This window comes from Phascolarctos cinereus, unplaced genomic scaffold (genome assembly GCF_003287225.1).
Source record: "Phascolarctos cinereus isolate Bilbo 61053 unplaced genomic scaffold, phaCin_HiC Scaffold_4;HRSCAF=312, whole genome shotgun sequence".
Lineage (NCBI taxonomy): Eukaryota > Metazoa > Chordata > Mammalia > Diprotodontia > Phascolarctidae > Phascolarctos > Phascolarctos cinereus.
The window spans coordinates 90697935-90718795 of record NW_027555847.1 but is presented as its reverse complement, the minus strand read 5'-3'; the positions used below and the strand labels follow the sequence as shown (position 1 = coordinate 90718795).

Genomic DNA, 20861 nt, shown 5'->3' with positions numbered 1-20861 from the left:
GGTAATTGATGATGATGATGATGATGATGATGATGATGATGATGATGATGATGATGATGATACTTGGTATTTCTACAGCATTTTGAGATGTATAAATTGCTTTCTGTCCATTATCTAATTTGAGCCTGCCATCATCCCTGGTGGAGACTTCAGAAGGGGCTGCCCTATGTACAGAAGAAGTCAGAATCCTGTCCTCACCAAATCCCAGAACCTCAGGGCTGGAAGGGGTCACACAAGTCACTGACTGCCATTTACACCCATGATATTCTATGATATTCTCAACCAGTAGTCATGTAGCTTCTGCTCAAAGACCTTTGGTGACCCTTACCCAAGGCAGCCACTTCTACTTTGGGACAGTTCTAATTGTTGGAAGGTTCTTCCCTCCCAGCACCTGGGGTAGTGAAGTTAGAGGCTGGGTAAGTCACTCACAATGCTGAGGAAATGGGAGCTAAGTGTTAGAATAATGAAGGGGTCTTAGATCTAGTTGGGTAAAAGTAGGAAGGCAGTGTGGATTAATGGAAAGGATTTAGGGTCAGAAGACCTAAGTTCAAATCTTCACTCTGCTCCTTACTACTTGGGGAATTGGAGTGAGTCATCCTCTCTGGACCTCATTTTCTTTATTGACATTGGACTAGGTGATCTCTAAAGATTCTTCCAACTCTAAATCTGTGATCTTTTATGATCCTGGTTTGATGTTATCCTGGAGACATCTATAGTGGAGAACTACAAGAATCTGAGTTTATTTAGCCTTATGTTGTTCATAATTTTTAATTAGTAACTTAAATAAAGCCAGAGAAATATGGCCATCATGTTTGCAGATGGAATGGGGGTGGGTGGGATAAAAAAAAAAGCATCCTTAGAATATAGTCAGGGTCCAAATAGTTCTTGACAAGCCAGAATGGTGGGTAATCTATTAAAATGAATTTTAACAGAGTCCAATTTTGGAAAGTCTTGTCCATGAGTCCAGAAATTCAACAATAATGATGATGATGATGATCTTCAGTCATTTTCAGTCATATCCAAGTCTTTGTGACCCCAGTGGAGTTTTCTCAGTAAGATGCTGGAGTGGTTTGCCATTTGCTTCTCCAGCACTGAGGCAAACATGGTTAAGTGACTTACCCAGAGTCACGCAGCTAGTAAGTGTCTAAGGCCAGATTTGAACTCATGAAGGTGAATCTCCCTGACTTAAGGCCTAGCACTCTGTCTACTGTGCCACCTAACTGCCCTGGATGAGACAAGGATGTACAATTATTCATATGAAAAAACTCTGCCCCTGTCTGGCCATATATGGAGTATTCTTCTGAACTCTTATGGAGAAGTCACTTTTGAGGAAGGCTACTTATGAGCAGAAGCATGAGTAGAATGATCAGAATGATGACAGAACTGGAGGTCATGTCATAAGAGTATAATCATAGAATTTAGGAATGCTTTGGAGGCAGTTAGGTGGTGCAATAGATAGCATGCCAGGCCTGGAGTCAGGAAGACTTCTCTTCTTGAGTTCAAATCCAGCCTCAGACACTGGCTTTGTGGTCCTGGGCAAGTCATTTAACCCTGTTTGCCTCAGTTTCTTCATCTGGAGAAGGAAATAGCAAACCACTCCAGCACCTTTGCCAAGAAAATCCCAAAAAGTGTCACAAAGAGTTGGATACAACTGAAAAATGACTAAACAACAACAAAAGGAATGTTTAGCTTAGAAAAGGAAAAAGTTAAGGAAGAAATGTCTTTTTCTTCAAGTATCTGAAGAGCATTTAGAAGAGGGACTGGATTTATTCTGTCTGGTCCCATTGGGCAGAGCTAAAATTGGTGAGGGAAGTTGCAAAGACAGGTACTGGTGCTGTGTGAAGCAAAACTTGGGAACAATCAGAGCTGTGTGAAAGAGGAATAGGATGCCTTGGGAGGTAGTGAGCTCTCCATCACTGGAAGTCATCAAGCAGAGGCTGGATGACCATTCGTTAGGGATATTATGGAGGATACAAAGATGGATGAGATGGCCTTAGAGGCCTCCCTTCCAACTCTGAGACTATGTAATAGGGTAAGGCTCTGTGGGAGTTGGCAGTGCACAAAGTGGACGTGGTTGGCCGTAGACCTTAGAAACTGACGTGTGAAAAGTGATGCTGACCACAGTGATACTAACCCTGAAAAGTATCTCGAATGCTAGACATCTCACTTGTTTTTTCCATACTATCTCTTCACTGTTTCATCCTGTCTCTGTTAACCAGAAGGCTGGCACTAGGGTTGATTTACCCCTGTGTCAGTCTTTTCACCTCCCCCTTCTAGTGTAGCATAAAATCAAGCTGTGTCTCATAATATGAATTGGATTATTCAATATGTTCCCTGGTCCGCTATCTCTGGCCTCCTTGTGCTGTTGGAGTCCCAGCTGGTTAGCTGGTCCAGTCCCATCCAGGTGGCCATAGAGTGAATGCTGAGAGAATTCAGGTTGCCTGGATGGGCAACCCTGAGGCAGGTTCTTTGCATCTCTCCCTTCTCAGCTTTGCCTGCTCAATTCACAAAAGGTCTGTGGAGCATAGAGGCTAACGAAGGGGCCACAGCAACACTGCACTGTGAGCTGAGCAAGGTAGCCCCTGTGGAGTGGAGGAAGGGGCCAGAAAAGCTCCAAGCCAGTGACAGATACAGCCCAAGGCAGGATGGGGCTGTGTGTGAGCTGGTGATCCACAGGCTGGACGTGGAAGATGCTGGAGACTACACCTGTGTGTGTGGGGAGGAGAAGACCAAGGGAACCTTGACTGTCAAGGGTAAAGATGACATGTGGGAAAATCACTTCACTGTTTGGTTGTCTGTCCAGCATTGCCTTGTCCTGAGTTCAGGTCATCTCTGATGTCTCATTCCTATGTCTTCTCTCAGTTTTGGTCCCATCTCCCAGCTCCTCTATGACACCTCATCCAGGAGAAAGTTCCATCCGTAACTCATTCCTGTTTCCTATTCTCTCTGTCTTTCTGTTTTCCTCTCCATTGAGTCTATGTCTAACTACCCTCTGACCTTTAGTAAGTCTCATGTTCTCCATCTCTGTCTGACCCTTTCTCAGCCCTGCCTGCCAAGTTCACAAAAGTTCTGCAAAAGACTGAGGCCACTGAAGGATCTATGGTCACCCTATACTGTGAGCTGAGCAAAGCAGCCCCTGTGGAGTGGAGGAAGGGGCCAGAGAAGCTTCAGGCCAGTGACAGATACAGCCTGAGGCAGGATGGGGCTGTGTGTGAGCTGGTGATCCCCATGCTGGCCATGGATGATGCTGGAGACTATACATGTGTGTGTGGAGAGGAGAAGACCAAGGCCACCTTGACTGTCAAGGGTAAAGACCATGTGTGGGACAATCACCTCATCGTTTGTTGTCTGTCCAACATTGCTTTGTCCTGAGTTCAGGCCATGTGTGATGTGTCCTTTTGATGTCTGCTTTCTTCTTTTGCTCTGTATCATAGCTCTTCTATGACTCTTCAGCCTGCTAGACCAAGAGAAGGCTCCATCCATAACTGCTCTCCACTTGCTATTCTCTCTGTCTTTCTGTTTTCCTGTCCATTGAGTCTATGTCTAGCCACCCTCTAACCTTTAGGGACTCTCATGTTCTCTATCTCTGTCTGGCCCTTTCTCAGCCCTGCCTGCCAAGTTCACAAAAGTTCTACAAAAGACTGAGGCCACTGAAGGCTCCATGGTCACCCTACATTGTGAGCTGAGCAAGGCAGCCCCTGTGGAGTGGAGGAAGGGGCCAGAGAAGCTTCAGGCCAGTGACAGATACAGCGTGAGGCAGGATGGGGCTTTGTGTGAGCTGGTGATCCCCAGGCTGGCCATGGATGATGCTGGAGACTATACATGTGTGTGTGGAGAGGAGAAGACCAAGGCCACCTTGATTGTCAAGGGTAAAGATGACGTGTGGGAAAATCACCTCATTTTTTGGTCGTCTGTCCATCATTGCCTTGTCCTGAGTTCAGGCCATCTGTGGTGTCTCATTTCTATGTCTCTCTCTTTTTTGGCTCTATCACCCTGCTCCTCTATGACTCCCCAGCCTACTTGACCAAGAAAAGGCTTCATCTATAACTCATTCTCATTATTTATTCTCTCCATCTTTCTGTTTTCCCCTTAATTATGTTCATGTCCAGTCATCCCTTTCCCTCCAGGGAATCTCATGTTCTCTATATCTGTCTGACCCTTTCTCAGCTCTGCCTGCCAAGTTCATAAAAGTTCTCCAGAGCATTGAGGCCACTGAAGAATCTAGGGTCACCTTACACTGTGAGCTGAGCAAGGCAGCCCCTGTGGAGTGGAGGAAGGGACGGGAGAAGCTCCAAGTCAGTGACAGATACAACCCAAGGCAGGATGGAGCTGTGTGTGAGCTGGTGATCCCCAGGCTGGCCATGGAAGATGCTGGAGACTATACCTGTGTGTGCGGAGAGGAGATGACCACAGCGACTCTGACTGTCAAGGGTAAAGAGGATGTGGGGGGAAATCAGCCTCTGGCTTCATTTTTTCCTTCATTTCATTTCATTGTTACTTTGTCCTCTAACCCAGTGGCTTCCATGATGCCATGTTTTCCATGTCATCACTACTCCTACCTTCTCCATGTAGGTCTTTCTGTACGTTTTCTCCTCCCTATATTTCCTCTGTTCTGTTCACCCCCTGCCTCTAGTACCTTTGCCACACAAGGCTGACCCAAGAGAAGTCCCCATGTCAATGACGTTTCCTGTTCCCAACCTCTCCAGCTTTTAGGAATCCCCTCTCTTCTATCTATGAACCTTCCTACCTCTAGCAAACATTGTGTTCTCTGTGTGTCATGTCTTGTTATCTCTAGTGTTGTCCCGTGGCCCACCCTATAGATGTCATTATATGTCTTGTTGTCCGCATCCATGACTCTCTAGCTGTCACCTTCCTATATTCCCAATGCCCAAGAGCTAGACACGTCTGTATGTCATTCCTTGCCTGCTGTCCCCACTGCATGGTCCCCAGATGCTCCCTTTGTTTTTCCATTCAAAGGTGGCTCCTGGCCACTTGCCCCCTGACTTCAGAGGAGGCTCACATTATCCACATTTGTCTGACCATTTCCCAGTCCTCCCCAATAAGTTCACAGAAGAACTCCACATCACAGAGGCCATAGAAGGAACTATAGCCACACTGTGCTGTCAACTGAACAAGGCAGCCCCTGTAGAGTGGAGGAAGGGGTCAGAGATGCTTCAGGACAGTGACCGATACAGATTGAGGCAGGATGGGGCTGTGTATGAGCTGGTGATCCACAGGCTGGACATAGATGATGCTGGAAACCATACATGTGTGTGGAAAGGAGAGAACCACAGTGACTAGTTGTGAAGGGTACAAAGAAATACACTAGGGTCTGGTGGAAAGAGTCCTTTGTCTTAAGTTAGACTCAGAATATCTGGGTTCAAATCCTGAATCACTTGATATGTGACTTTTAGCAAATCTCTGGGCCTCAGTCTTCTCATCTGCAGAATGGGGATAATTGTGCTGTAACCTCAGATGGATGTTGTGAAGAAAGTGTCTTTTGAACAAAATGCTCTCGAAATGTTTATTACTGTTACCAAACAAATACCAGTGTTCTGCTCAGATGTATGTATAGGATTTGGCCATAATTGAATAGGAAGCCTTGGGCAGCAGAGAATGATGGCAGTCACAGACAGGGCTTATTCAGCTGGGGATAAGGGCAGGGAATATTCATGTTGTGGTAGTACAAGCCCCAGATTTGGAATTAGAGGATGAGTGTCTAGGTCTTAGCTCTGCTACTTACTTCTTGTCTCCTCATCTTAAAAATGAAGGGGTCATGCAGGAGGACTTATAAGGTCCCTTTCAACTCTGTTGTTCTTATTTATTCATTTTTCTCAGTTGTGTCTGACTCTATGTGACCCCTTTCAGGGTTTTCTTGGCAAAGATACTGGAATTGTTTGCCGTTTCCTTCTCCAGCTCATTTTACAGATGAGGAAATTGAGGCAAATAGGGTTAAATGACTTACCCAGGGTCTGAAGCTAGATTTGAACTTAGGAAGAGAAGTCTTCCTGACTCCAGGTCCAGCATTTTATCCATGGGGTCATTTAGCTGCCCTTCTTTCAACTCTATGCCCCTAGGAATTCTACTCCTCCCCTTCTTCTCCCCAATTTTATAGAAAAGGAAACTCAAGCCCAGAGAAAAGTGACTGGCTCAAGATCACTAGGTGAATAGGGGCTGGGCTAAAGCGTTTGGTTCTCTCTCTAGACCTCAGTGGAATAAATTTCCTATTCTGAGGGTGTGAGATACACTGATCATTCTACCCTGCTCCTCCCACCTGCAGCCCAAACGGTGGTGTTCCGGAAACCCCTGAAAAGCCAGCAGGCTGATGAGGGTGGGATGGCTACCCTTCGGTGTGAACTCTCTAAGCCTGAAGCCCCAGTGATCTGGAGCAAAGGTGGCCTGGAGATTCAGGCTGATGAGAGGATCCAGGTACGCCAGAGGGGCTGTATAGCCGAGTTGCTGATTAGTCACCTGCAGCTGGAGGACACGGGGGACTACAGTTGTGACTGTGGCGACCAGACCACCAGCGCCACTCTGACTGTCAAAGGTGAGTACGGCCGGCCAGCCAGCTGTGGCAGAGAGGATGGGGCCAGGAGATGATCAGTCCTGGCACATTAGACCCTGTTCTGGGCACCTAGGCAGAGGACAAAGGTGACATGGAAGAAGGAAGAGATGGGAGCCCCAATGCTTACAAGCACTTGGACTGGGGATAAGGCAGCCCCCAGGCCAAGTTAAATCAAGTTAACAAGCATTTATTAAGTGCCTACTATGTACCAGGCATTGTGCTAAGTGCTGAAGATACAAAGAAAAGCAACCACTCGTCCCTGCTCTCCAGGAGCTCATAGTCTAATGGGGGAGAAAACAGGCAAATAGCTATGTGCCAGCAAGATTTTTTTAAAATGGAGAATGCTTCTCAGAGGGAAGGCACTAGCTTTAAGAGGGGACTAGGAAAGGCTTTCTGCAGAAAGTGGGACGGTAGCTGAAGCTCCAAAGAAAGCAGGGTGCGAAAGCCAGGCTGCAGAGATGAAGAGGGAGAGAGTTCCAGAAGTGAGGGAGAGCCAGAGGAAATGCCTGTAGTCAGGAGATGGAGCGTTTGATATAGGAACATCAAGGTTGGTGTCACTGGATCTCAGAGCGTGGGGGAGGGGGAGTGAGGTAGAAGCAGACTAGAAAGGTCGGGAGGGGTCAACTCTTAGGGAGCCTGTGATTAGAGGGGAGAAGGGACTTCCGTGGAGGAGGAGGGGTTACCTGCAAAGGAAAGCAGATAGCTGTATAGATACATGCATCCCTTAGAGAGAACAGTCATAGGAATTCCAAAGACAACTCCTCTTTCCATTCCATTCCATTACAATCAAATCAGTTTGCCAAGTATTTGTGAAGTGTCCACAGTGATGAGAATATGGTACTGTCAAAAGAGTTATATTCTTTGATATCCTGTCAACCCAAGAAAACTTCCTGGATGAGAAAGAATTATTTAGGACCAGCTTGACTGGTAGTAGATTAATCAGTCCAGTTGATCAGTAAACATTTATTAAATCATTAGTTCTAGCACTGTCCTGAGTACTGGGAATGCAAAGAAATGTAAAAACAACTCCTGCCCTCAAAGAGCTTACATTCTAATGAATGTAAATCATCTAAATTCTAGTGGATGATTTGGGAGGTGAAAGGTGGGTTGGGACTTTGGGAAAATGAGGGCTCTGGTGTGCATGATGAGGGAAGATTTCCGAAGCTCTAGAAAATATGGCCAATGGGATCTGCAGCGCTGTGGGCACCAACCAAAAATCTCTGGGATCATGAGGGTGGCCCTTCCTTCCTAGCCCCTGGAGGAGCAATCCCCAGTCTTGGCATTGTCCTCTCCGCCTTTGTAGCCCTGCCTGTGGTGTTCCAGAAGAAGCTGCAGGCCCAGGATGGGGAGGTGGGCTCCACCATTCGGCTACACTGTGAGCTCAGCAAGGAGGACGCAAGTGTGGAGTGGAGGAAGGGAGCAGTGCAGCTGTTTCCCTGTGCCAAATATGAGATGGTGCTCAAGGGGACAGTGGCCGAGCTCCTCATCCACGATGCTGAACAGGAGGACACGGGTGACTACACATGTGACACGGGGGACCAGCAGACCACTGCTACCCTTACAGTGAATGGTGAGCATGAGATCTCTCTGGTATCTTCTCCTTCCTCCTCCCTGTGATCCGCATGTCTATTTTATCCTCATCACTAACCTGTGCCTTCCTTATTCTCACTCCTGAGACATACTTCTCTATACTCATTGCCCGTCCGACCCTTTGGAATTGGAGATAAAGATAGGGATTTTCCACGGCCCCATCTTCATCCTTACTTACTATGTGTGTCCCTCCATCCTATCTATACCTATATGAGTGAGTCTACCAGTCTGCTCACCCCTCCAATCAAATCAGCCCCAATCACTTTTCCTGGAAGACCTTTCTGGATGAACCCTACCCACCTTCAATCACTTTATCCTCAGTACTAGAAGACAAGTTATACTACAGGCATACTTCCATTTCCAAAACAGAGCTTTCCTGAAAGTTTTGAATAAATCACAGAATTCTAGTAATCACAGATCACCAAGGCTAGAAAGGATCCAAATTAGCAACCCCGTAATCCAGATCCCTTATTTTACAGGGGAAGGAACAAAAACCTAATGTAACTTGCCCAGTGTTAGGCTGACAAGAGTGAGGAAATCAAATTTGATCTAATAAAATCCTGTCTGCCTATTGGTTTATATGCTAATTTTGGAGCTATTTGAATGGCGATTTCTTGAGTATTGTGCAGTACAGAAACACTGAGTACATTGTAGTCTCAGGCCTGAATGACATCTAGCACAGTGGGGAGATATAGGACTGCCCAACCATGCAATACTTATGAGAGAAATAAAAGACAAGAACTTTGCCCTTGAGAGGCTTACAGTCTAATAGGAATACAAAATGAATAGATAATATGCAACCTGCTCTCAGTTACAAAGCAACAGTATGAATCCATAAAGCAGAGCCCAGTAACCCTCCACTGCCATCCTTCTCTGGTGCCTTGATGTGGCATGGAGTGGACCTTAGGCTCTGGAAGACTGTGCCGTCAGATTCTAGAAAGCAGGACAGGAATTCAGTCCAGGGCCAGAGGTGGACGGCTTCTACTGTCTGAGGACCAGTCTAATTATGTATGGAGGGACTTGTCACCCCATTTGGAGGGTTGGCCACCAGGGAAAGAACTTAGTCTCATTTTAGCAACTAATTAAGAACCATCTACTAAGGTGTGGAAGGATTGTGCTTAATGTGACTGGTGGGAAACACCCACATTGTCAAGATTATGAATCCTTAGACTTTTAGTATATAATCCAAAGCCCCTTAGTACTTAATGGAGTACTTAACTAAAGGAATGGTTACACAGGAATGGAGTCAATCCAGCAGGCTCCCTGGAGGAGGTGAGTTTTGGATGAACTCTTGATGGAAGTAAGGAGAGTGATATTTCAGGTGGGAGGTTGCAAGGTGAGTTAACAAGATATTTGCAAGAAGAAGAATGACAGGTAAAGGAGAGAAGCCAGCACAGGGTAAAGGTGAGATAACAGTTGACAGAAGAACCTTTAAAGGCCAGGCTGGGAAGTTTTAGCTTGATCCAGTGGTTGACAGTCTTGAGTAGCCTCTGTCATACTACTCCTAACCGCCCCCTGCCCCTATGCCTCACCCCACAGTCCCCAAGCCCAAGTTCAAGACTCGCCTGCACAGTGAAGAGCTGGAGGAAGGTACTACAGCCCGACTACACTGTGAGCTGAGTGTGGCCCAGGCCACTGTTGAGTGGAGGAAGGAGGGTGAGCTGCTGCGGCCTGGCTCCAAGTATGAGATGAGGAAGGAAGGAAGTATCTGTGAGCTTCTGATACATGGCCTGGAGGCCAAGGACACTGGCGAGTATGCCTGTGTGGCTGGTGATCAGAAGACCCTGGCTACAGTCAAGGTGAAAGGTAAATTCCACTTCTTCTAGGAGTGCCCTAGAAGGGTACTCTAAGGGGCCATTAATCATAGAAAGTCAGAGCTAGAAAGGACCTGAGAACATGGAAGGGTGGGGTAGAAGGGCTAGAATGTTAGACCCAGGGTGGGACCTTAAAAGACAGAATGTCAAAGCTGGAAAGGACCTGGGAACATGGAAGGGAATAGAAGGGACCTGCAGGTATGGAATGTTAGAGCCAGGTGGGACCTTAAAAAGACAGCATGTCAAACTGGAAAGGACCTTAGAACATAGAATGTCAGAGCTGGAAAGGACCTGAGGGCATAAAATGTTAGAGCCAGGGTGGGACCTGAAAAGACAGAATGTCAAAGCTGGAAAAGACCTGAGAACATGGAAAGGCAAGAGTAGAAGGGACCTGAGGGCATAGAATGTTAGAGTCAGGTGGGACCTTAAAAGGCAGAATGTCAAAACTGGAAAGGACCTTAGAACATAGAATGTCAGAGCTGGAAAGGGCCAAAGAGCATAGACTGACCACCACCACCACCACCATTTTACAAATGGAGAAACAGGTTTCACATCTAGCCAGCAGTCAAGTGGGGCCCTGACCCCAAATCTCCTGACTCCCAGTGAAATTCTCTTTCCACCACACCATGCTGTTTCTTTAATCAGCCATATCACCAAACAATTATTTATGGGGTCCCTACAGTATGGTGTAGTGAGCAGGGTCCTGGGCCTGGAGTGGGGAAGCCCTAAGTTCAAAGCCTGCCTCAGACACTTACTGACTGTGTGACCCTGGTTAAGTCAATTAGCCTATGTCTGCCTCAGTTTCCTCAACTATAAAATGTAGATAATAATACCACCTATCTCCCAGAGCTTTTGTGAGGATTCAAGGAGATATTAATTATAAAGTGCTTAGCACAGTGCCTGGTGGGCTGTGGTAGGTGCCTAATAAATGCTCCTCCTCTGTGTCCTACCCTAATGAGGCAGAATGGGGAATGAATACATAATAATAGTAATAGTCATTTCCATTTCTAGAACACATTTCTACTCACAGCACTTACCTCACAGCTCGGTGCAGGAGTTGTCATAAATATTGTCATCCAAGTTTCGAAGATGAAGGAACAGAGAGGCGGGGATTGACTTGCTCACAGTCACAGAAGCTGGGGCTGGAACCCAAGTCTCCTGTCCCCAGTTCTCCAACATCCTACATATAAGACAGAAAAGGCCTGAGCGTTTCCCTGAGTAACGTTTTAGCTGGGGAGGCAAGATGTAGACACAAAAGATAATTAGAAGAAACCAAGAGGCAGGTGTGAGGCATGATTTGTAATATATATTTATGAACCTTCTCCTGCCTCTTGTGATTATAGAGAAACAGAGCCAGGACAAGGCGTGGGAGTGGTACAGGAAAGTTTTGAAGATTATGTATGTCCTTTAAGTGGCCCAGTTCACTGGAGCTTCACCCTAACACATGTATCATGACAGGAGCAATGACAATCCACATAAAGGGGGACCTTCTGGCATGAAAAAAGTCCCATGAAAGAGTGTCCCTCATGGCTCCTTGCTGTGTGCTGTGCAATCCTGGCTATGTCTGCCTTTGTGGAAACCCAAAGGAAACTCCCACATTCTAGCTGCTGTGCTTGAGTGAGCTTCCTTTCCCTTCTGATCTTCAGTCTCTCCCTGTCTACTGGCTCCTTCCTTGCAGCCTTCAAACATATCCAAGTGTCCTCTATCCTTAAAAGTCTTCCTTGACCCCACTATCCCCCAAATTAGAGTCTCATATCTTTCTCCCTTTTCATGGTCTTAACTCCTGGAAAAGCCATCTACACTCACCGCCTCCACTCTCTCTCCTCTCCCTCTCTTCTCAACTCTTTCCCGTTAGACTTCTGACCTCGTCATTCAACCGAAATTCCTCTCTCAAAAGTTACTAGTGATCTCTTACTTGCCAAATCCCATGGCCTTTCCTCCTTTCTCATCCTTCCTGACCTAAGTCTCTGATACTAGTGACCACATTCTCCTGGCTGCTGTCTCTTTTCTGGGTTTTCGTGACAGCTCACTCACTCTCTCTCTCTCTCTCTCTCTCTCTCTCTCTCTCTCTCTCTCTCTCTCTTTCTCTGTCTTCTCTCCTCCTCCTCTTCTCCTCCTCCTCCTCCCTATGTCTCTTCTCCTCTTCTTCTTCTCCTTCTCTCTCTCTCATCTCTTCTCTCTCTTCTCTCTTTCTCTCTTCTCTCCTCCTCTTCTTCCTCTCTCTTTCTCTCTCTCCTCCTCCTCCTCTCTATGTCTCTTCTCTATTCCTCCTCCTCTTCTTCTTCCTCTCTCTCTCTCCTTCTCCCTCTCCTCTTCCCTCCCTCCCCCCTCCCCTCCTTCTGCTCATCTACCTGCTCCTTTGCCTCCTTTGCTGTATCACATACCCCAGGGTTCCAACCTGAACCCTCCTCTCCTCTCTCTCTGTGCTCCCTTGGGGATCTCGTTATCACTCATAAGTGATCACTTATCATCTCTAGGCAGAGCACTCCCAGATTGACATATCCAGCTGTAGTCTCATGATCTTCAGTCCTACATCACCAACCATTATAGGCATCTCAAATTCAACATGTCCAAATCAGAAATCATTAGCTCCCCCACCCCCAGTCTGCCCCTCTTCCTAGCTTCTTGTTTCTCTCAAACCCCCACCATCTTCCTAATCACTTAGGTTCCTGACCTTGAGTAATCCTTGATTCTTCACTCTCCTTCATCCTCATATCCAACAAGACTTTGCCAAGTCTTGTCAAATCAAGCTCCATAACATCTTTGGCATTAATCTCCTCTCTACTCACATGGCCATCACCCTACTCCAAACCTCATCGCCTCTCTCCTGGATGATTGCACCTGCCTCCTAATTAATCTCTCTGCCTCAAATCTCTCCTCTTTCCAATCCATTCTCCACAAGGCTTCCAAAGTGATATTACTAAAGCACAGATCTGATGATGTGACTCCACATTTGTGTCTTCAGCCTTTCATATTTGAGAGCCTTCCATCCCTTGTGGACTGACTTCCTGCTTGGTGGAGTTTTAAGCCATAGTACTCCAAAGGTCTTTTTTCTAGATACTTTTAAGTCCATTCTCCCCAAATTAATGTTTCGATTAATGCCTGGATTTCTTTTCCTATTTGATCTCCTCACCTGGGAATTCCCTATCCCAATGACACCATACGTACAGTCCCTATCGCTGTATCTTTCCATAGCCATATTCTCATGATAATTTTCATCCCATTGAGCATTAAAAGGACATCTCTGAGGTCAAATTTGCCCCTTTGTGTAAAAATCTCTTAGTTACCTCATTTCTTACCCATATGTTGTACATTTATATTTAGAAATCTGAGGCCATGAGTTATATCTTTGATTTCTTGGATACTGTCTGTTGTGAACAATCTGCCTTTTCTGCTGCTATATTTCTCCCATTATACCTGTTCCTCTCTATAGTATCTGTTCTGGCTTACCATGTGTGCAGTTTTCTCCTTCCCCTTCTCCTTTCATTTTCAATGATCATTCTTGATCAGATTCTTAAGGCTCCAGGAAGATTTCTAGCCCTTATGAATTATACTCCATTCCCTGGCCATTCCTACATTTTTAGCCATGGTCTAGAAATCTAAATATTATTGTCAGCTACCATTTCCTTAACCAGCTCTTCACTTCCCAAAACCACCTTTCATTTTGGAAATGACAGTAATAAAAACACCATGAGAGCCCTAAGATCTTTATTTTCTTGACCAAGAGTTAAAACCCCTAAAATGCTCAGTGATTTCCTCTGGTTGGAATCATTGGCCTCCAAATGAATTTCCAGAAGAGGAAAGTGCTCATCAGATTTGCTAGAGAAGCCATACTTCAAATCCAATGCTATCTTCACCCACGGACGTGGCCACAAACAATGAGGAATTCACAAGGGTGCAACAAGCACGTCCTCCATCTCTACCTTCCTTGGGGACATTCGCCGTATTTACTAATCTTCTGTCCAATTTTGTGATTTCCTCCAGCTTCATTCAGCAGGATAAGAGTAGCAGCAAAAGAGATGGATAGGGGGAAGAATCCGTGGTTGGAGTTTGTCAAGGCATGATCTGTGATGGGTCAAGAGATTCAAGAGTAAAGGACAGCATAGAAAGAATGGACTCACCAAGAAGTCAGTATGAGGAGAGGGTAGCCAGGAAAGTGGTGGATGTTCTGGGATAGTACTAAGGGGGAAAAAAATCTAAGCACAGGAGTTAGCAAAATTTCTTTGGAGTTAAGGGCTATACTCATGGATATTCATTAATCACTTGAGCCATCTTGATCTGCATATCCCCCTTTCCACTCGTGGGTGAAGGGGCTGATCTAACCAACCTGGATCAAAGGTGGAAATGCTAGAGTAGACTTTCCCATCCTCCTCCCCCTTTTGCCTTCATCCCAGAGCCTGAAGTGACCATCGTCAAAGGACTGACAGACACGGAGGTATTTGCCGATGAGGACGTTGAGTTCCGCTGTGAAGTATCCAGGGAGCAGGCAGGGAACGTGGAGTGGAAGCTGCAGGGCCTGGCCTTGCAGGCCAATGAGATGAATGAGATCTCTGTTGTGGGAGGCCGGACGCACACACTGAAGCTGAGGAACGTCACACTAGAAGACACCGGCACCATCTCCTTCTCTGTGGGCCAACACACGTCAACGGCTGAGCTCGTCGTCAAAGGTAGCTGGGTCGGGCCCTGCCTGGGAGAAGGGTGGGAGAAACCAGGACGTGGGAAAACAGAAACTTCCAGCAGTGAGGTCAGTGGGTTAGCTGGAATGTTGAAACATACCCAATCAATCAACAGATATTCACTGAGAATCTACCATATGTCTAGACCTCTGCCATGTACTAGCCATGCAAAGGACCCAAGTCAATACAACATTATGAAGCATCTACTTGGTATAGAATATTGTATTATTTACTGGGGAAGACATAAGGTTCAGGTTCAGTATGGTTCAGCAAGCGTTTATTAAATGCCTACTGCATGTAAGACTCTTTTCTTGGTGTTGGTGATAACCAGGATGTTTTAAGCCATTAATCCTGCCCTGGAGGAGTTTACATTCTAATAATAGTAGGAATATAACACTTCTCAAGGGAGTAAACTGTGAGGGCAAAGGAGAGGTGTAAACATGGTGCCCTAGGAAATTGAGGAAAGAGAGACTACTTTTAGCTAGAGTGGTTCAGGGGGAATGGGTGGGATAAGCCATCAGAAAAGGCTCTGTAGAAGTAGCCCCTAAACTGGACCTTGATGGAAGAAGATTTCAATGTGCAGAGATGTGGCAAGGGAAAGCTCTAGCCATGGGGGACTAGCCCGTAAACGATGCTGTGCTAGAACTGGAGCTGGTTGTTAAATTTTCAGTGTGAACATTTACACCTCAGAAATTAGCAAGTACTGCAAATCAAGGCTTGACTTACTATTCTGTTGATTGTCTAGACTTGAGAAGGTGATGGAGAAAATGTCAGAAATGCAGATTAAACTTAAAATGTGGTGCATCCATCCCTTGTCCCATGCCTCCTCCAGGCTGGTTGTTAAATATTTACCAGCACACCCCTGCATGCAAGTGTAGCCCCCGAGGAGCTGATACTCTAGTTGAGGAGCGAGGACATAACACCATATCCCTCTGGATAAGTCACGACTTCTCTGAACCTCAGCTACTTCATCTCTAAAATGGGGATAATAATAACTGTACCACCTATCTCAGGGCTATTATGAGGAACGTATTTTAAAAACCCTACGGTACTATGCAAATATGAGGTCTACATGGAGAAAGATTCAAATCCTAACTTGGACGCCACCTGCTCTGTGAAGAACTTTCCCCTTTCTCCCAGGCAGCTGGGTGGTTCAGTGGCTAGAGCGCTGGACCTGGAGTCAGGAAGATCTGAGTTCACATCTTACCTCAGATACTTACTATCTCTGTGATCCTGGTAAAGTCACTTCTCTCTCAAGCCTCAGTTTCCTCATTTGTAAAATGGGGATAATAATAGCACCTACCTCCCAAAATTGTGGGGATCACATGATATAATCTCTGTAAAACACTTTGCAATCCTTAAAGCACTGTGTAACAGGGAGTAGATGGCGCAGTGGATAGAGTGCCAGGCCTGGAGTCAGGAAGACTTGAATTCAAATGCTGGCCCAGCCACTTACCAGCTGTGTGATTCTGTGCAAGTCACTTAACACTGTTTGCCTCAGTTTCTCCATCTGTAAAATGTGCTTGTATAGGAAATGATAAACCACTCCAGTATTCTTTTTTTTTTGGGGGGGGGTTAGGCAATGGGGTTAAGTGGCTTGCCCAGGGTCACACAGCTAGTAAGTGTTATGTGTCTGAGGCCAGATTTGAACTCAGGTCCTCCTGAATCCAAGGCCGATGCTGTATCCACTGTGCCACCTCGCTGCCCCGACCACTGCAGTATCCTTGCCAGGAAAGCCCCAAATAGGGTCACAAAGAATTGGACACAACCGAAATGAGTGAATAACAAAAACAAAAACAGTATATAAACACTGGCTGAAAATGGTTTTTTCTCAAGTTTCTAGCACTTTGCCTGGACCCCTCCTTTGTACTTATCTCATTCTTCCTTATATCATAGTCAATAAACATTTATTAAGCAACTATTGTATTCCAAACACTGGTGTTTGGGTGTGTCTTTACTCACTATTAGATTGTCAGCAAATAGGGTCTGTGTCAAATCAACCTTTGTATATCCCCAGCTCAGAGCATCTATCTTTGCATACAGTAGGTGCTTAATAAATGTCTGTTGAATGAAAATGTTCATTGGGTTGGCTAGAAGGGGTGAAATCTTTTTCCTAAGAATAGTTTACTGAAAACAATCTGCCCAGGGGAAATTTTTGTTTGTCCTTCATTCTCAAAGAGGACCATGACATCAGGGAAGTGATGCCATGACATGAAGGTGAATTGGGTTTAAGTGAGGGAGGGCTGTGCAAAGTCACCAGCCTCATTCTCTGCTCTGGAGCCATCTGGGTCCAGTGGCAAGATTTAGATCAGGACAACTGGAGATGGCCCTGGATGCAGTGAGAGACCTTGGCCTTTTTAAGCTAAGGTCTTTCCTAGGTCTCAGTTTGACTGTGGCAACACCCATTCAGTGATAAAGGCTAGGTAAGAAATGAGGCAAAGAATGGCCTCTTTTACCAAGTTAAAAAAAAAAATCAACCTGAGAGGGGAAGATCTCAGGGTATCTGGCCAAAACAGAAACAATTGCTATTTACACTCTCTCTGAGCCATCAAGGCCCAAACAATAACCAAGCCTGAGCAGAGGAGAGAGCAACTGAATGACAAGATCAGGGAAAGCCCTGGACTTGATGTCAGAAGACCCAGGTTCAAATCATAGCGCTGCAACTTCTGGCTATGTGACCTGCGTAAGTCACTACCTCCCTCTAAACCTCAGTTACAGACCCCATCTGTAAAATGAGGGGCGGGAGGGGATTGGAGAGGAGGATTGGACTAGATGTCCTATAAGATGCTCAAGGGACTCAAACTCCATGAATCAATGCTCCTAAGGCCCCCCATTATTCATACCCCTTCTCCTTGCTTCCAGCCCCACCTCCTACCTTCTCAGAGAAGCTGCAGAACATGGAGGCCAAGGAAGCCTCATCCGTCACACTCCGCTGCATGCTGGCCTCTGATGGAGCCCAGGTGGAGTGGAAGAAAGGTGGGGAGAAGATCACCCCCAGCGCCAAGTATGAGCTCCAGCAGCAGGGCACCATCCACACCTTGAGAATCCACCACCTCACCGCTGACGATGAAGGTGAATACACGTGCGAGAGTGGAAAGGAGAATACAACAGCAGCTTTGACCATCCAAGGTAGGAGAAGGCAGCAGGGGCCAGGGACCTCCGAGGCAAAAAGTGGGGAGAGGGAAGGCTTACACTACTCTGTGCGTTCTTAGTCTTCTGTGGACTGCTTTGCATGCTGCCCTCCCCTTTAGACTGTAAGCTCCTTGAGGGCAAGGACTGTCTTTTGCCTCTTTTTGTATCCCTAGCACTTAGCGCAGTGCCTGGCACATAATAGGGACTTTATTTGTGTTTATTGATTGATTGATTGATTGACTGGGTAGACTTGGCACAACTTCCATTTTAGGCTAGACATAGAGAAGAGCTTACCCCAAGTAGAATAATCATAACAGTGCAAATATTTGCAAAGCACTTTCCAAAGCACTTTTGTACCCATTCTTTTTTTTTTTAACAAGCATTTATCAAGTGTCTACTGTGTGCCAGGTTCTGTGCTAAGTGCTTTACAAATATTATCTCATTTGTTCCCCACAATAATCCTGGAAGTTAGGCTGGGAAAGAGAATATTAGTTCCATTTGACAGCTGAGAAAACTGAGCCATGGAAAGTTGTATTTTTGACTCAGAGTCACACAGTAACTGATTAAAATCTGCTGCTTACTTTGAGTTAATTAACAACCATAAAATTGGGGGCAGCTAGGTAGCGCAGTAGATAGAGCACCGGCCCTGGGTCAGGAGGACCTGAGTTCAAATCTGGCGTCAGACACATAACACTCACTAGCTATGTGACTGTGGGAAAGTCACTTAACCACAACTGCCTAACACAAAATGAATAAATAAATAAAAATGAAATCTGCTGCTTATTAGCTATATGACCTTAGGCAAGTCACGTATTTATTCTGAGCCTCAGTTTCATCGTCTGTATAATGAAAGAATTGGACTAGATGATCTCCAAGGCACCCCACCCCCAGCCCTAATGTATTATGATTATATGGTTCTGTACCCAAAATCATTTGTAGGATGTGGGAGGCAGTCAGTCTTTCGGGATAAAGTAGAGCCTGAGCTATAGATGTCCCTAGGAGTGCGATGGAGTCAGTGTGTGCTGCCCCCTTCCCACTCTAACTCTGTCTGCAGCCAGAGTACCTTGTCCTGGTTCCAGCTCTCACCCTGAGGGTGACCCGATATGTCTGTCTGCTGTTTTCCCAGCTGCCCCGGCTCTCTTCAAGCGTGAGCTCCAGCCCCAAGTAGCCCGAGAGGGAGCTGTGGCCATTCTGCAGGCCGAGCTCACCAAGCCTGATGCGCCAGTCTTCTGGAAACGGGGGTCCGTCCGACTTCAGCCCAGCGCCAAGTATGAGATGAAGCAGGATGGGGTGGTGGTGGAGCTGGTCATCCGAGACCTGCAACCCTCCGACGCTGGCAGCTATACCTGCGACTCCACGGACCAGCAGACGACAACTACTCTGAGCGTCACAGGTGACCAGAGAGTGATCTCCCCCTCCCCACTGCCCATTCACCTACACTCCGGGGACCCTGCCTTCACCCTCTCTGTACATTCTCCCTTCTCCACACCTCCACAGCCCCTACCACCAAGTCTGCCTTTCACAGGACATGTTCGAACTAGAGCCTTTAAATGTTCAAAGGCCAGAGATCTCAGAAAATCACAGCGTCATAGAATGTCAGGATTATCATGGAGCTGAGAGATCTCTTTTTATAATGGAGGATACCAAGGACCAAAGATGTTAGTGACTTGTCTAAGGTCACATAGCTATTAAGTCAGGATCAAAACCCAAGTTGCCTCTAAATCCACTGGTTCTAACTTCCCAAATGCATTTGTCTTTTTTCTTGTGTTAGAATGAATTATTGTTCTTTTTTCCTCTAAGATCCTCCAAAACCCATAAACAATGCAGAATCAATTGGTTGTCACAGTACTGTTTTTAATTCAGTCAGTTAAGGATGCTGGGTGGGCCCTGGGACTAGATTGGGAGCCATGGGAGCATGGAGCAGCAATCAGGAGGCCCAGGTCCAAGTCCCATTTCCACCATATAGCTGTGTGACCTTGGGTCAAGTCATCTTGATTCTTTGGATTTTATTCTCCTCACCCATCAAATGAGAAGGGTTAGACTGAGAAAGGCTGGTCTCTAAGGTGTATCTCCTCTGGCTCAATCTATGAATCCATGAAACTACATGCAGAGGAAACATAGCCCCTCACCTTGGAGAGTCTGATGGGAAGTCCTAATCCCTGACCTTAGGGAGCTAGTTCTCATGGCTTTCTTCCCAGCCTGAATGAGTTGGTGTCTTGTTCTCTGTGGCTCCCTCTGCAGTGCCTGAGGTCAGCATTATCGAGCCCCTTCAGGACGTGAAGCTGTTTGAGGGGGAGGATGCCAAGTTTGTGTGCCGGCTGTCCAGGGCCCTGAAGCAGGAGGCCCAGTGGCGCCTGGGCGGTGTGCCCCTCCAGTCCAATGAGATGAATGAGATCACCGTGGAGCACGGCACCCTCCACGTCCTCACCCTCCGCAAGGTGACTGTGGAGGATGCCGGTGTTGTCAGCTTTCACGTGGGGACCAGCAGCTCGGAAGCCCAGCTCAGCGTCACAGGTCAGCCACCTCCGCTTCTCCATGGGAGCTCCCATTCAGACACCCCAGGTCATTAGGAACTGGCTCCTTCTCTTAGGATAGCATAGTGAAAAGAGCCCTGGAATGGAGGACCTGGGTTCTGATCCAACTCTGCTGCCTCCTGCTTGTGTTAGCTTGAACAAGTGCCTTCTCTTACATTAGGCCTCCTCATGTGGAAAATGGGGGCATAGACTACATGATCTCCTTCTGGATTCTGTCTGAGATCTCCTGTATCTCATCTCTCCTTACCCCTCCTCCTTCCGACACCATGGCCAGCCTCCCCAGCTGCCCTTCCATTCTCCCCTCCACGTCCACACACTCCGAACCATGAAGACCCAGACTTCAGGCTCCATGTTAACTAACAGTATAACATGGCGCTGAGAAGTGCTAAAGGCACCTTGGGGCATGTTAACAGATAGTTCGAGGGTTCTTGTCCTGCTCACCTGCTACATGGAGGATTGTGTCCCATTCTGGGGCCACATTTTAACAAGGACATTGACAAAACATTTTAAATACAGTAATAATAGCTAGCGTTTATATAGTGCTTTAAAG

The 20861-nt window shown here is 46.5% G+C and overlaps 1 protein-coding gene across 1 annotated transcript in view; it reads left to right on the top strand.

Annotated features, from left to right (window-relative positions):
• The window catches only part of OBSCN (obscurin, cytoskeletal calmodulin and titin-interacting RhoGEF), a 303665-nt gene that overhangs the window by 135653 nt on the left and 147151 nt on the right, over positions 1 to 20861 (top strand). The window contains 11 exon segments of the mRNA XM_078152436.1: positions 2490 to 2753; positions 3044 to 3307; positions 3606 to 3869; positions 4168 to 4431; positions 6281 to 6547; positions 7869 to 8135; positions 9695 to 9961; positions 14364 to 14636; positions 17508 to 17774; positions 18904 to 19170; positions 20019 to 20291. Coding sequence (XP_078008562.1) covers positions 2490 to 2753; positions 3044 to 3307; positions 3606 to 3869; positions 4168 to 4431; positions 6281 to 6547; positions 7869 to 8135; positions 9695 to 9961; positions 14364 to 14636; positions 17508 to 17774; positions 18904 to 19170; positions 20019 to 20291 — 2937 coding nt within the window.